The following is a 12,676-nucleotide window of genomic DNA, read 5'->3' as shown; positions in this document are numbered from 1 at the left end:
CAAAGGGCACCTCATCATAGAGGGCGCGAAAAATAACTTTATGTAAACAATAGAATCGGAAATAATCAAACACATCCATTGTATTCATCCAAAGTCAAAATATACACTTGTCCACTCAGCCCGAAGGCAAATCGTCAACACATTCAATGTTCTTAATAGATTTGTCTAACATGGTGATCAAAATTCTGCAGTTGACATCCACCCACACATCTTTGATCACATTCCTCTTCTTGGCTGAAAGTGCCGCAGAAAATGTCTTCATGTTTTCCCTGGTCAGATCAGCCATCACCAGCAACGGTCTGCCCTCGTCGTCCCTCTTCCCTTTCAGCTTAGTTCGGGCTCTGAATGTCTTGTTGCGGTCTTGCCAGGAGATAAATTTGACGAGCATGATTCTTGAAGTGTTCCCGTTCCGTGCGCCAACACGATGGGCGCGATCGATGCTCTGTGGTTGTATCTCGATGCCCAGCTTTATGCGACAGAAATTGACGACCTTTTGAATACAGAATTCACTTCTTTCCCCTTCCACCTCCGGAATCCCGCGGATCCGCAAGCTATTTCTTCGCGTGTATTGTTCCAACGAGTTAATTGCATTACTCACGGCGGGGGATGGTGGGAGGGGGGTCTTCTCCATGTGGTCGATTTTTCCTTCCACGCGACGAATCCGGTCCTCCATCTCGTCCTGACGGTTTAGAATTCTGTCGAGTTCCTCTCGTAACTCCTTCAGTTCACTGGACTTGGCCACCTGTTGAAGTTCGTTCTTGATAGGCTGCAGCGCGCTCTCGATGGTGGACTTGATATCGGTGATAAGTGAACTCTCCGCCATACTGGACTCGTCATGTGCCGTCTCGTTCAGTTTTTTGGCCGTCTCCTGAAGTTTCTCCCCACTTCCAGACCTTCTTTTTCTCTTCGCGGACCTTGTCCTCGTCATACAAGTTGCCGTGGGGAAACAAGGATCGTTTAAAGCTCAGGGGTGCGCAAAATGCACTCCTTTAGTGGGAGACCTCCGCAAGGACGTCCTCCCTTGCCGCCATCTTGGACACTCCATTCTTGAAATTCTTAATATAAGAAAATTTGTCCCCGAGTTAAGAAAAACAAGAAAAGCAAGAAAAAATATTTTTGGTAGTGCATGAAATCCTATACAGATAACATCTAGACAAAGGAACACTGTAAGCTCGCTAAACAACACTTAGGTGTTTAAGTCACTCATTTTCAATGTGGTTACCAGATTTTATAAACAGCTTTGTATTCTGGAGAAGACATGTGATGTCGGTATACCTGAAATTCCTCAAGCCAGTTTTACCTTTCTCAACCTTGACGCACGCATATGCAGATCACAGTGTAGTCAATCGACTTGACTCTTAATATCGACCGCTAGGATTAGCTGTAACTACATGTGGAGATCTATAGTACCATACTTGCTGGTGGCTGGTAAAAGTTGAGGAGAGTTTCCTGCTGAGGGCCTGATTACTATACAAGCAGGTCTGACTTCTTTAGTGATTGAGACAAGATCAACCAAGGTTCCACCAGAAAGCCCAAATTATAGGTGGCATCGTGTGGCGCAATCGGTAGGATGTTTCGCCCACAACCGAGAGGTCCCGGGTTCGAAACCACCGATATGCCCCGATGTTGTACCCTTGGGAAATGCACTTAACACGACTTTCGTCACTCCACCCAGGTATGAATAAGTACCTAGCTTCGGTTAGGGTTAGGGACGTCCCTCGGATAGGATAAATGGAGGTCCCGTGTTTGAGCAGAGCCACACCTCGAGCACGTTAAAGAACCCACCGCACGTATCGAAAAGAGGGGTCCTTCCCGGTGTGAGTGGTTCAAAACCTACAGTCCTATGGCCGCACGTGGGTTCGCCCTTAGTAATAGCTTACGGCTATTCGGGCAACCCTGGCATGTAAATGCTAAACCAATAAATAAATAGGTGGTACGAAATCTTTGTTTCCTCGTTACAGCAATGAGCTCGTGCACAGAAAGAACTGGGTCACAGAACAGACATTAATGAAAAAATGTGGTTACCTTGTAATGTAACGTCAACATAGTGCTGATAGTATAACTTTTCTTTCATTGTGTTGTATCGATACCACATTTGATGTAACCTATAGGACGAGACGTACGTTGGCTTGTGAGTTGCATTAGTTTTTGAGGTTTTTATTTTATTCTCTATTTTATCAAACAACAGAAGAATACACAGGACACAGTTGTAATGCAATCTAGCCGTAGCTAATATCCAACATCACCTCTGAAAATAAAAATTACAACTTACACAGACAAATATAATAACAATACGTAAGACATATAATATATAAAATAAAGTGTTACGTATAAGGAACAGTTTCCTTATGCCGTGGTGTCGTTTGCGTTGTTTTGTTGATAGATGCATACATGATACGCAAATACATGACAGAGGCCCAATTTACACTTGTTCTTTGAAACTGTAGTACTACACATCGTAGTCTACTTCTGTAGTACACTACAACTTCACGTCCGCTTTACACTCAATGACAGGAAGCCTAGCCGGACATCCGCTGTTCCTCGATTGTATGTCATTTTTATGATGACTTAGAACTTTTCTGTCTTTTAAAACCGACAGTTTAGCACCTTATATGTGGCATATCTTAATGTCAGAAACGTCCTTCTTCAAACGGTAACAGACGTTACAAAATGTGTACATTCATATGAGAACTAGCGTCGAGTGGTTTAAAGAGACTTTTAGCCTGTGTGATGTATTCTCGCCTGGCCAATGAACGGGCTAGAAGTGTGGATGTGTCAGCCTAATTAGGTAATGTGACTTTTTTTACAGAAAGTGCGATCGCCGCCATAAGGATTAATATATACTAAAAGTGAGCGGAGAGGAGAAATCGTTGGAGGAACTTCGCTGTGGAGAGACTCGAGGTAGTTGAGACACAGAAAACATTGCCATATCTTTCATCCAGTTCTTCGGCTGTGCAAAGGTGCACCATGCACATCAGGTGAGATTGATAAGGTTTATTACAACAATAACATACATCATTCACTCTCTTGTGACCCTTGCCTGGTTATGGACCTGTTATATTTCGTCGTCCAATCGTCGTACAATGGATCGCAAACGTTCTTGTGGTAGTCTAGTAGTGTCCATATGTCGCGCAAAATTCGCCTGTCCTGTTAAAGGCACCCAGAGCATTTTATGAGGCTTGAAAACTAAAATTTTCTAGTTGCTTTAATGTTTATGAAATTCACATTTAATTCCACTGTTTACCACATTTGCATGCGGATTTCTAATCACAAGTGCTCAATGCGGCACAAAAATAAGCTACATGGTGATCTTTGGTCGTGTGAAGATCGGAGGTGATTGGCCCATGTTTTGGTAGTAGTCGATTTGGTTGGGAATGACATTTGTCTACGGCCTTGGGGTGAGTCAAGGGTAGGTTGGGAACTAGTTGGGAGTAAGTCAGCAGTGGTTATGGCGTGGTTAAGATATTAATTTTACTGTTGACGTACTTCCGAACAACGGCAAACACCAGCCGACCGCCCCGAAATCAGCCAACCACAGCCGACCTAGCTCCCGAACAACTCCCAACCATGGTCGGGGGAAGGTCGGGAGGCCATGTTCGGCTATGTGTAACCTGGGCTTTAAATTGTCATGTCAGTTGATTTTGACCCACTGGTGACAAATTATGGCGGCAACCGTAGTCGGCATGGCGGCACTGGCCTGTGTGACAGGCTGGATAAAAGTTCCAGACAATATGTATGCTGCTAGGTAAAGATGTCTTACTGGGGGACAACTGCCGTGGGAATCGGAAAACTTTCCAAAGACGGTTAGCTTGAGACATGAATCCCATATTCTTTATAACGCACTCTGGCCTATGTTACACGCACTCTGGCCTATGTTACACAATTTCGCTGCCAGTGGCTGTTAGCCCCCTGTGCGGGTTGGTTAGTCGGGCGGGCCACTGGGAGGGCGATTTAGTCTCTCCAAGAAAGCCACCCTGACAAGACAGCCACCCTGACAAGACAGCCACCCCAACAAGAAAGCCACCCTGGCAAGACAGCTATCATGGCAAGACAGCCACCATGGCAAGAAGACAGTCATCTTGGCAAGACAGTCACCCTTGCAGAAAGACAGTCACCCTTGCAGAAAGACAGCCACCCTGGCAAGACAGCCACCCTGGCAAGACAGCCACCCTGGCAAGACAGCCACCCTGGCAAGACAGCCACCCTGGCATGACAGCCACCATGGCATGACAGCCACCATGGCAAGACAGCCACCCTGGCAAGACAGCCACCCTGGCATGACAGCCACCATGGCAAGACAGCCACTATGGCATGACAGCCACCATGGCATGACAGCCACCATGGCATGACAGCCACCATGGCATGACAGCCACCATGGCATGACAGCCACCATGGCAAGACAGCCACCCTGGCAAGACAGCCACCCTAGCAAGACAGCCACCCTGGCAAGACAGCCATCCTGGCAAGAAGACAGCCACCCTGGCAAGCAGGCAGCCATCTTGGCAAGACAGTCACCCTGACAAGACAGCCACCCTGGCAAGACAGCCACCCTGGCAAGAAGACAGATACCTTGGAAAGACAGCAACCCTGATGGACACGGACTTGGCCGTCATTGTGATTTTGTCACCGGTTGGACTGTTTTGAGATTTGGTCAGGCCCACCGGCGAATGTTAAGTTTCCAACTGTCACCATCAAAGACCTTTGAGACTTTGAACAAACTTAAGCAAAAACTTTTTTCAAATATCAGTAAATGCTATATACATACGGTAATGGTGGGAATCCGCAAATATTTGTTTCTAAATTGGCATGACGAGGCAAATCAAACACCGATGGAAGAACCGCGCTACTATCCCAAGTTCGAGTGGGTGTATATAGTCCTCTGCTCTGCGACAGATCCCATAAATTGTTTTTGATAGCCGATTGGCGCTTATGGCACTTCTGCGTATCCTAGTGACCTCCATAAAATGAAAGTTTTTTTTTTTGGGGGGGGGGGGGGTACGTGTGTGTGTGTGTGCTTGTGTACGTGTGTGTGTCTGAGGGTGTGTGCGTGCATGATGTGTGTATACATGTGTTTGTATGTGTTTCTGTGTTTGCGTGTGTGTGCGTGTACATGTGTGTGTGTGTGTGTGTGTGTGTGCTAGTGTTTCCTGATATCTGTAGTCATCACAGAGTTCTCTGTATGTATTATATATGGTAATATTTTATATGTAGGTAGGTGTAAAGGACACGATAAGAATACATACATAATTCTAACACGACACGACGGTCGTGGTTAATTTTGGGCACCCTCGTGTGTGAACTTGGTGTCATGATAGGTGTCACCCCCGACCCCAGATAATGGTATGACCCAGGATGACCCAGGACCCAGGGGGCATAGAGGGCTTGGGCTGGGATCAGTTACACAGAAAGTTGACCAGAGATGGGCCCGAGAAGGGTTTCTGTGCTATGAGTTGAATAAATGTAGTCTACATAGATCCTTGCGTATCTCCTGATGTTTGAATGAACCTTCGATTCGCGTTAGAATCGTAATACTTGGTACTGCAGCAGAACTTCCTTTTTTATCTTATGTCTCGGAATTGCTATGTTCTTATTTTGTTGGTGTCAGACTGCAATTTTTATTTCAGTTTGTTGACAGTCCTACTGGCCATTGTTACCATGGTAACCGGGCACGGTCCAACTGAAAAACAGCTTCAGGAAGCCGTTGCTATGGTGACCAAGGAGTTGGGGGACGCCCACTGTGTCCGTACGGGTAACGACGTCGTGTGTGAGGAAAGTAAGTATGAAATACTCTGGACCAGTTTTTAAGCCTCTATTTTGTTGCGGAGGACTTCATCAATTCCGACACTGCTGTACCAAAAGAAGCTGTCTTTTGATAGACTTCAAATTTCTTTGAAATTTGTATCAAGTCAAATATCCAGTTTATTTAACTGCCGTTGGTGATTTTCATTTATCTTAGTCATTTACTTTGCCAAGAAGGTTATCTTTTCGGTGACGTTTGTGATTGGGTTTGCTTGGTTCCTTGTGGCCAGCAAGTTGTGAATGTGACCTTTATAAAATCTACTGTATGAGTAGGCCTTGGCAACATGGAAGACAAATCTAATTATAGGCTTCCTAGCTATATATAGCGGCATTACTTGGTACTGCAGTACAACGTTTGGTTTTGATATCTAGGTATCAATAACGCAGTGCGCATAACTTCCACTGCATTCATATTTATTAATATATTCATTAGGGAATGATATTTGAGCAGGTTAACATTGCCCCTCTATCTTGTAGAGCCCCGTCGGTCTAAGGTGGTTTCTGTGACTGCAAGCAAGAGTCAACGTCATCTGGCAGCCATGCACCGTCCCACACCCAGGACAATCAAGCTCAGCCAATCAGCTGTCTTCTTGGAGAAGGTGGCCAAGAGCCTCATGAACAGGTGAATCACTTTGAAGAGAAGTTACCGACCAATCACGTTGCCGTCTATGGCGAGGAAGCAACGTGATTGGGTGACTGGTTGATTGAATCAATTTGCATCATAGGGCAGTCAATTAGATTTTCTGAGAGTGAACAGCCCTATTCAGGATTGATTCGCATTCATCACAATCCTCTTTTCGCCAATCTCGGGGTGGATTGATTCGAATCGACTATCAGCGTTCTGCAGGTGTGAACACCCAATTCGGTTCAATGCGAATAGCTCTGACGTCACAAGATCTAGAAAAACTTCACAACCCAAAAGATACAGTCTAAAAGCCGACACATTCCACCACAGCACAGTTTCCACTTGAATTTCTGTTACATGCGACTTTTTACCAGGTCTTCAAGAATTTTTGCAATCCTTTTAATGCACCAACGTCATATCCGCTTGGAGTCGCGGACAGATACTGTGTTTGCGACCTTGAGTGTAAATGCAAGAGCGCAGATTCAATGACAGGTGTTAACGCAACCAAATCGATAGCTATTCGAATTGACAAATTCAGTTCAAATTGATTCGCATAGATTTTACCAAGTGGGAACACGGCCTTAGCAGTGACAAATCCTCCGATGCAATAGAACTAGCAGCCATGCGATGGCTTGTGGGTGATTAAAGAGGTATGATCTGTTAATAGACCCATTTCAAGTTACGGCGGCCATTTCGAATTTTCCGGGGTCAGCTCGGGGTCATACGCCAAAGCGAGGCTTGACAGGGTTAGGGCTCTTATAACCCAGTCAAGTCTCATTTTAACGCATGCCCCCGAGCTGATCCCGGACAATTAAAAATGGCCGCCGTTACTGGAAAGGGGTCTATTGCTTTGAACAAAACTATTCCTATACAGTCCTGACTACTTCACCGTGGACCAGCTGGGCCAAGTTGAGTCCCGTACCATAACGGACACGTGTGACGAGGCACCCGAGGCAGCGGCACCTAGCTGCGAGCCACGTTGGATAGACGGCAAAGAGTTTCGGACTGCAAACGGTTGTGACAACAACAAGGAGAACTCCCTGTGGGGAAGCCCCGACCAATGTCTAAAAAGACTGCTCGACCCGCAATACGGAAATGGTATGTGGCTGGTACATGTGCATGCGTTGACCTTGACTTTTTAGTGACGCCTCAGGGGTGAAGGCATTTTTCTCGCAGGCAACCTTGAAATCAGAGACGCCATGCTAATGTGTGTGTTTCGTACATGCTCTCATATCTGAAAAAATTGGATGCGCTCCGTATGTAATTTGAGTCGTAGATATAGAATTCAGTGAGGTCATTATTTAGTGAGTGAGTGAGTGAGTGAGTGAGTGAGTGAGTGAGTGAGTGAGTGAGATATGGAATGCAGCTTAGGAACAACTTCACTTCAAAAATAGAAACATTCACAATTAATGCAAAGCGAAAGTTCACATATTGCCTGTGAACTTTATCCAATGGAGCCGGGCAGTCAAGTTGGGTGGTGCCCCTCTACTCCGCTCTTTTCACAGGGGCCACAGGTGATAGAATAGCTTGATTAAAGTAGCATTTTGCACAAGAAATGCATGAAGTTTAAACGTAGCTGAGCTTCAATGTCTTGTACTCTCTATGCATTTTCTCATTCCAGACCCGCTGCTTGCACATTGTATTTGACAAACAAAGACCATGGAATACCGGCCTGCAATTAGTCCTTCTTAGCGCTGACCAACCGAAAGCTAGCCAATCAGTTGACCCTATTTCTGCTGTAGGTGGTAACGCTACCAGCCAATCACGTCGCCGCCTATGGTTAAGAGGCAACGCGATTGGCTTTTCTAAAGTACCCGATGCATTCTTGTCTCTTGTGTTGCTATAGGTATTAATGCGCCCCGCACCGCCAAAAACGGCGAAGGTCCTGTATAGAGTTCATCCGCTCTAGCGCCTGTCCGAACAAAGTATGCAGTATGGGCCCGCGACAGCAGTCCTACCAGGTCACCGCCTTCGTGGACGCCTCGAATGTCTATGGCCAGTCGGAGGAAGACATGGCTAGCCTCAGAGATTCTGATGGTAGGTGCCATTCTTTATTCCAAGCTTTAGGTTTGTACATTGTTATAAGCAACGACTCTAGCATTCCGGCCTGTTACCCGCCCTCCCTTTGCGTTAATTAGCGCTGCACAGTCGTCAGCCAATGAGATACACTCCGGTCTGTAATTGTAAGAACAGCTTCCAGCCAATCAGGATGACTATCGACCGTTAGCTGTGACGTGATTAGCTAGTAAGATTGACCAGCCGTCCGAGAAGGAAGAGTCGCAGATCGGGGTCGTTCTCGGGAATGGGAATATTAAAACATTCTAAATTCCAGGCGCCCATTTCACAAGGACAACTGACGTCTGCGGAAATGAGATATAGCAAAAGTAAAATGGTCAACCAGCCATACCAAGAAAATGAAATTGCGCAAAAACAATCTCGGAATTTTTTTTGGTGACGAAATGAGCTCCCATTACAAATTATTAAAGATATCATTTGAAGGGGAATAGAAAATTAAATTTCCCAATGATATACGACATTATAACAATCATGAAAAAGAGCAAAGTTTATGGACAAAGGTTAATAACTATAATAAAAAGACATTACAAACCTTCGTCGGGTGCGGCTGTCATTGTAATTTCGTGAGACATGAACTGACCAAACTGCATCAACATGTGGCTGGTTTCATGACTTGATTTTCGCATATCCTCATGCATAACAACGCCTGGAGGGAGAAGTGTAGGCTCCACAGGCCACCGAGGTTTGACGACCTTGCATCACAGATCCCCGATGTAACCACCCAAGAAAAGCTGAAGAGCCTATACAGGTACTAATGAACACATACTAGCCTCCTGCGCAGATTTCCTAGAACGTCGGCGTATATATTTTGGGGAAGGGGTGACGCGATTTCTTACAAGCCAAGGTTCTGTAATGTCGGCAAGGGAGTTTCGCTGCCGAGGGAGTTATGTCGCCGAGGGACGACCGCCTTTCTATCGTACCTCGGCGACATAACTCCCTCGGCAACGAAACTCCATTTGCCGACATTAGAGAACCTTGGCCAGTGTAAGAAATCGCCCCCCCCCCTCCCCCAATTATATACGCCGTCGTTCTTGGAAGTCTGCGAAGGAGGCTAGTCACATACGTCGTACGATCGTCGTGCGATTGCAAATTGAAGGCATTCTTGGGATTTTCGTACAAGTGTCGTACAAAAATTCATCTGTATGTCCTCTTACCTAAAACGGTATAAATTCTTGTCGGCGGTTGGCTCTGTCGCAGCCATTAAACTTCTGCCACATCACAACCTCGGGTGATACGGAATGACCCGTGTTGTATTTTGTTTATTTCATACCCACCCAAGAAAACACACATTTCAATGAGGAATGCACCAGAAGTTGAGGGATTTTTGTGTCCTCGAACAAAAAAACTGTAACAACATTGATTCCAACCTCCGAATCCGGTATTCGAATTTTTGACGGCGGCGCAACCGGCGAGCTCGAAATGCATTCTCAATATTCTATGGAAGCCCGTGTGATACAACTCTAGAGCCTCATGTGATACGGAAAATTATCACACGGAACACCCGTATCAGGCCCAGGCATGACATAAAATGATGTATCAAATATGAACAAGTCGTAATTCTTTTCCGTTAACAACTTGCAGCGACTTGGACGACATCGACCTGTTTGTTGGCGGTCTTGCCGAGGAGGCCGTGCCGGGCGGTATCGTGGGCCCAACTTTCGCCTGTCTGATCGGCATGCAGTTCCAGGACATCCGCAAGGGGGACCGCTTCTGGTTCGAGAACCCTGGACAGTTTGAGGAAGGTTGGTAAAAGCTACGCTCATTAACAGATTTAGGGAAGTAAGTGCTAAAATATGTACAAAAGACAGAATGGAAATAGATTTCAAACTGTAACTACTCATACTCAAAATTTGATGTTTTCTACTATACGCATATACATGTGCATGTATCATATGTATAGTCTTTGTTAAGAACGTTATGATAAAGCGAACTGAAGCATCGAATTTAGAAACCCCGCGAATTTATGTTAACCAACGTTACATGTACGATCTCGCGCGCGGCTGCCGAACTTTACCTGCTGATTTCTTCAGTTACAAACAAGCTTGCATCAGTTTTACGCTTGAGATCAGCTGGGCTAGCTAAAACGGGATTTTCATACCCATATAAACACACGTTTATGCAGCCGTTTATTTTTTGACCACGGACTCACTCGGATTAATACATGAATGAGACCTTACAACATATTCTCTTACATTTTCCTCCAGAACAACTTGAGGAGATCAAGAAGCACAGCCTGGCCCGGATCCTGTGCGACAACACGGACGGCACGACCCACCTGCAGCCGGACGTCTTCAAGCTGACCACACAGCCTGGGAACGAGAGGGTGGCCTGCTCATCTCTGTACCAGATGGACCTGACCAAGTGGAAGGAGTAGCAAGTTGTGCCAGAAACGGGGAGACTGTAACGATTTTGAATCCCAACGTCTGCTTGGAGATTAACCAGGCCTCTCGCACGTAGTACCTGGTTAAATTTTTTGGTATTGTAAAGCCAACAAACGTGATTCAATAAGCTAGTTTACGGTTGCTACTACGCATGTGCAATGTCAAAGGTGAAGGCCCCCTGCTTGTAAACAGTTCTCGTCTCGACATTGTCTCGATTTGCATAACAACGCCCCGACGGGTTTTGTTTACGTCTCGGGGGCCTTCACCTTTGACATTGCAAATGCGTAGTAGCAACCGTGAACTAGCTTATAGACTAATAGCTAATCGAGCAAACTGTGCAGACGTCCCTACCAAAAAGATGTGAGATTGTGCTTAATCAGATACTGTAGAGGACAGTAGAAAAGGGTGCATGTTTGAGATAGTTTTATTGTCGTTTGAAATCTAGACAGTGTAGTGAACACTGCACGAAATGGCCTCTGATCCTGACGTATCCTGACGTGGTTCGAACCCAAGATCCGGAAGAATCCGAACGGATCCGGGGCCGTACATTTCTCGGCAGGCTAATGGGCATCCAAATATTGGGACGCAAGGTACCACTTGCATATTTGAGTTGTGTAAGTACGTACTTACACAAGTTGTGTAAGTGGTACCCTGAGTCCCAACATTTGGATGCCTATTAATCTGCCGAGAAATAAACGACCGCGGATCCGTTCAGATTCTTCCGGATCTTAGGTTCCGGATAACGCCAGGATACGTCAGGATCCTAGGCCATGTCATGCAGTAGAAGTGTACAGCATCAGTTTTTCCTTTGCTGAGCATAACAAATAGCATAACGTTTCGTTAACTTTGTAAAGAATGCTCTAAACTACACATAAATCTCATCAATAACCTTTGTTGTAGTCTTAGATTGTTATCTTTGAAACAAGGATTTTTTTCCTTGCAACAAGGAAAGTAGTATATGCCAAAAATAGTTACTCAAGCAACTGGATGAAATTTTGAAACAGCCAGACGTTTCAGACAGCTTCCGCTATCTTTCGTCAGTGACTATCTTTAAAGTTATTACATAGCTGTCTAACCTTCATCAACGGAAAGTAGTATAGTTTTTCCAATGCATTAAATGCTCTGTTAGGTAAATCGTGTGTGTTTGCACATATAACCTCTCATGTTTGTTAGCTGCTTTTTATAGGTATCACAGCGACTTCTAGCAGCTATTGTCAATACTGCAGTACATTGTTGTCGGTACTGCAGTTTTTACAAGAAATGATAGAAGTCGCTATGATACCGTCTACAAGGAAAACCCATTGAGAAATTGAACTGTTAATTTGTGAGCGGGCGTTGTCAAGACCCCACTGTATCCGGGACAACAAAATGTACCTATGACTTTAGTACGGGCAGATGAGTGTGCGCTGTGGGGCGTGGACGTGTGGGTGGCAAGAGAAACTCTCAAGGCAGGGCGCGTTGAAGATCCGACGATGTTTGACAGCTCGGAATTTCTCCACTGCCCTGTACTTCGATGTTTATTCGCATAAGGACGCTCACTTCATCGTCAAAATCAAGTTATTATGAGGAGGAAATGTAGCTAACTATCAGAAATTTAGAAGATACCAACTCCAAGCCGTCCCCAGCAGCAAGAGAACGTCAAAAGACGGCAAGACGCCCGTCTGGCAGAAACACTGCGGCGGGCGTGTTCCACGTACCTTTTCTTTCCATTAACAGTCTTTGATTTTTATGTGGCTGTTATACTCTTCTCAGTTCCGCGGCACATTGCCATTTCTGAGCAGTCGGACTTGGCGAG

At 45.5% G+C, this 12,676-nt stretch overlaps 1 protein-coding gene across 1 annotated transcript; it reads left to right on the top strand.

Moving 5' to 3' along the window:
* Positions 1 to 9,132: 9,132 nt before the first annotated feature.
* Positions 9,133 to 11,040, top strand: LOC136447734 (peroxidase mlt-7-like). The gene is made up of 3 exons (XM_066446776.1): positions 9,133 to 9,248; positions 10,082 to 10,242; positions 10,705 to 11,040. The coding sequence occupies exons 1-3, from the start codon at positions 9,133 to 9,135 to the stop codon at positions 10,872 to 10,874; spliced, it is 447 nt and encodes a 148-aa protein (XP_066302873.1). The 3' UTR covers positions 10,875 to 11,040.
* The last annotated feature ends 1,636 nt before the right edge of the window (positions 11,041 to 12,676 follow it).

Source organism: Branchiostoma lanceolatum, chromosome 13, assembly GCF_035083965.1.
Source record: "Branchiostoma lanceolatum isolate klBraLanc5 chromosome 13, klBraLanc5.hap2, whole genome shotgun sequence".
Taxonomy (NCBI): Eukaryota; Metazoa; Chordata; class Leptocardii; order Amphioxiformes; family Branchiostomatidae; genus Branchiostoma; species Branchiostoma lanceolatum.
Note: the sequence above shows the minus strand (reverse complement) of the source record. Positions and strands in the feature narration are given on the sequence as shown.

Coding starts and splice junctions, on each gene's coding strand:
- LOC136447734 (XM_066446776.1), top strand. CDS start 9,133: ATGCATAACAACGCCTGGAGGGAGAAGTGTAGGCTCCACAGGCCACCG. Junction 9,249..10,081: donor AAGCTGAAGAGCCTATACAG/GTACTAATGAAC, acceptor AACAACTTGCAG/CGACTTGGACGACATCGACC. Junction 10,243..10,704: donor CCCTGGACAGTTTGAGGAAG/GTTGGTAAAAGC, acceptor ATTTTCCTCCAG/AACAACTTGAGGAGATCAAG.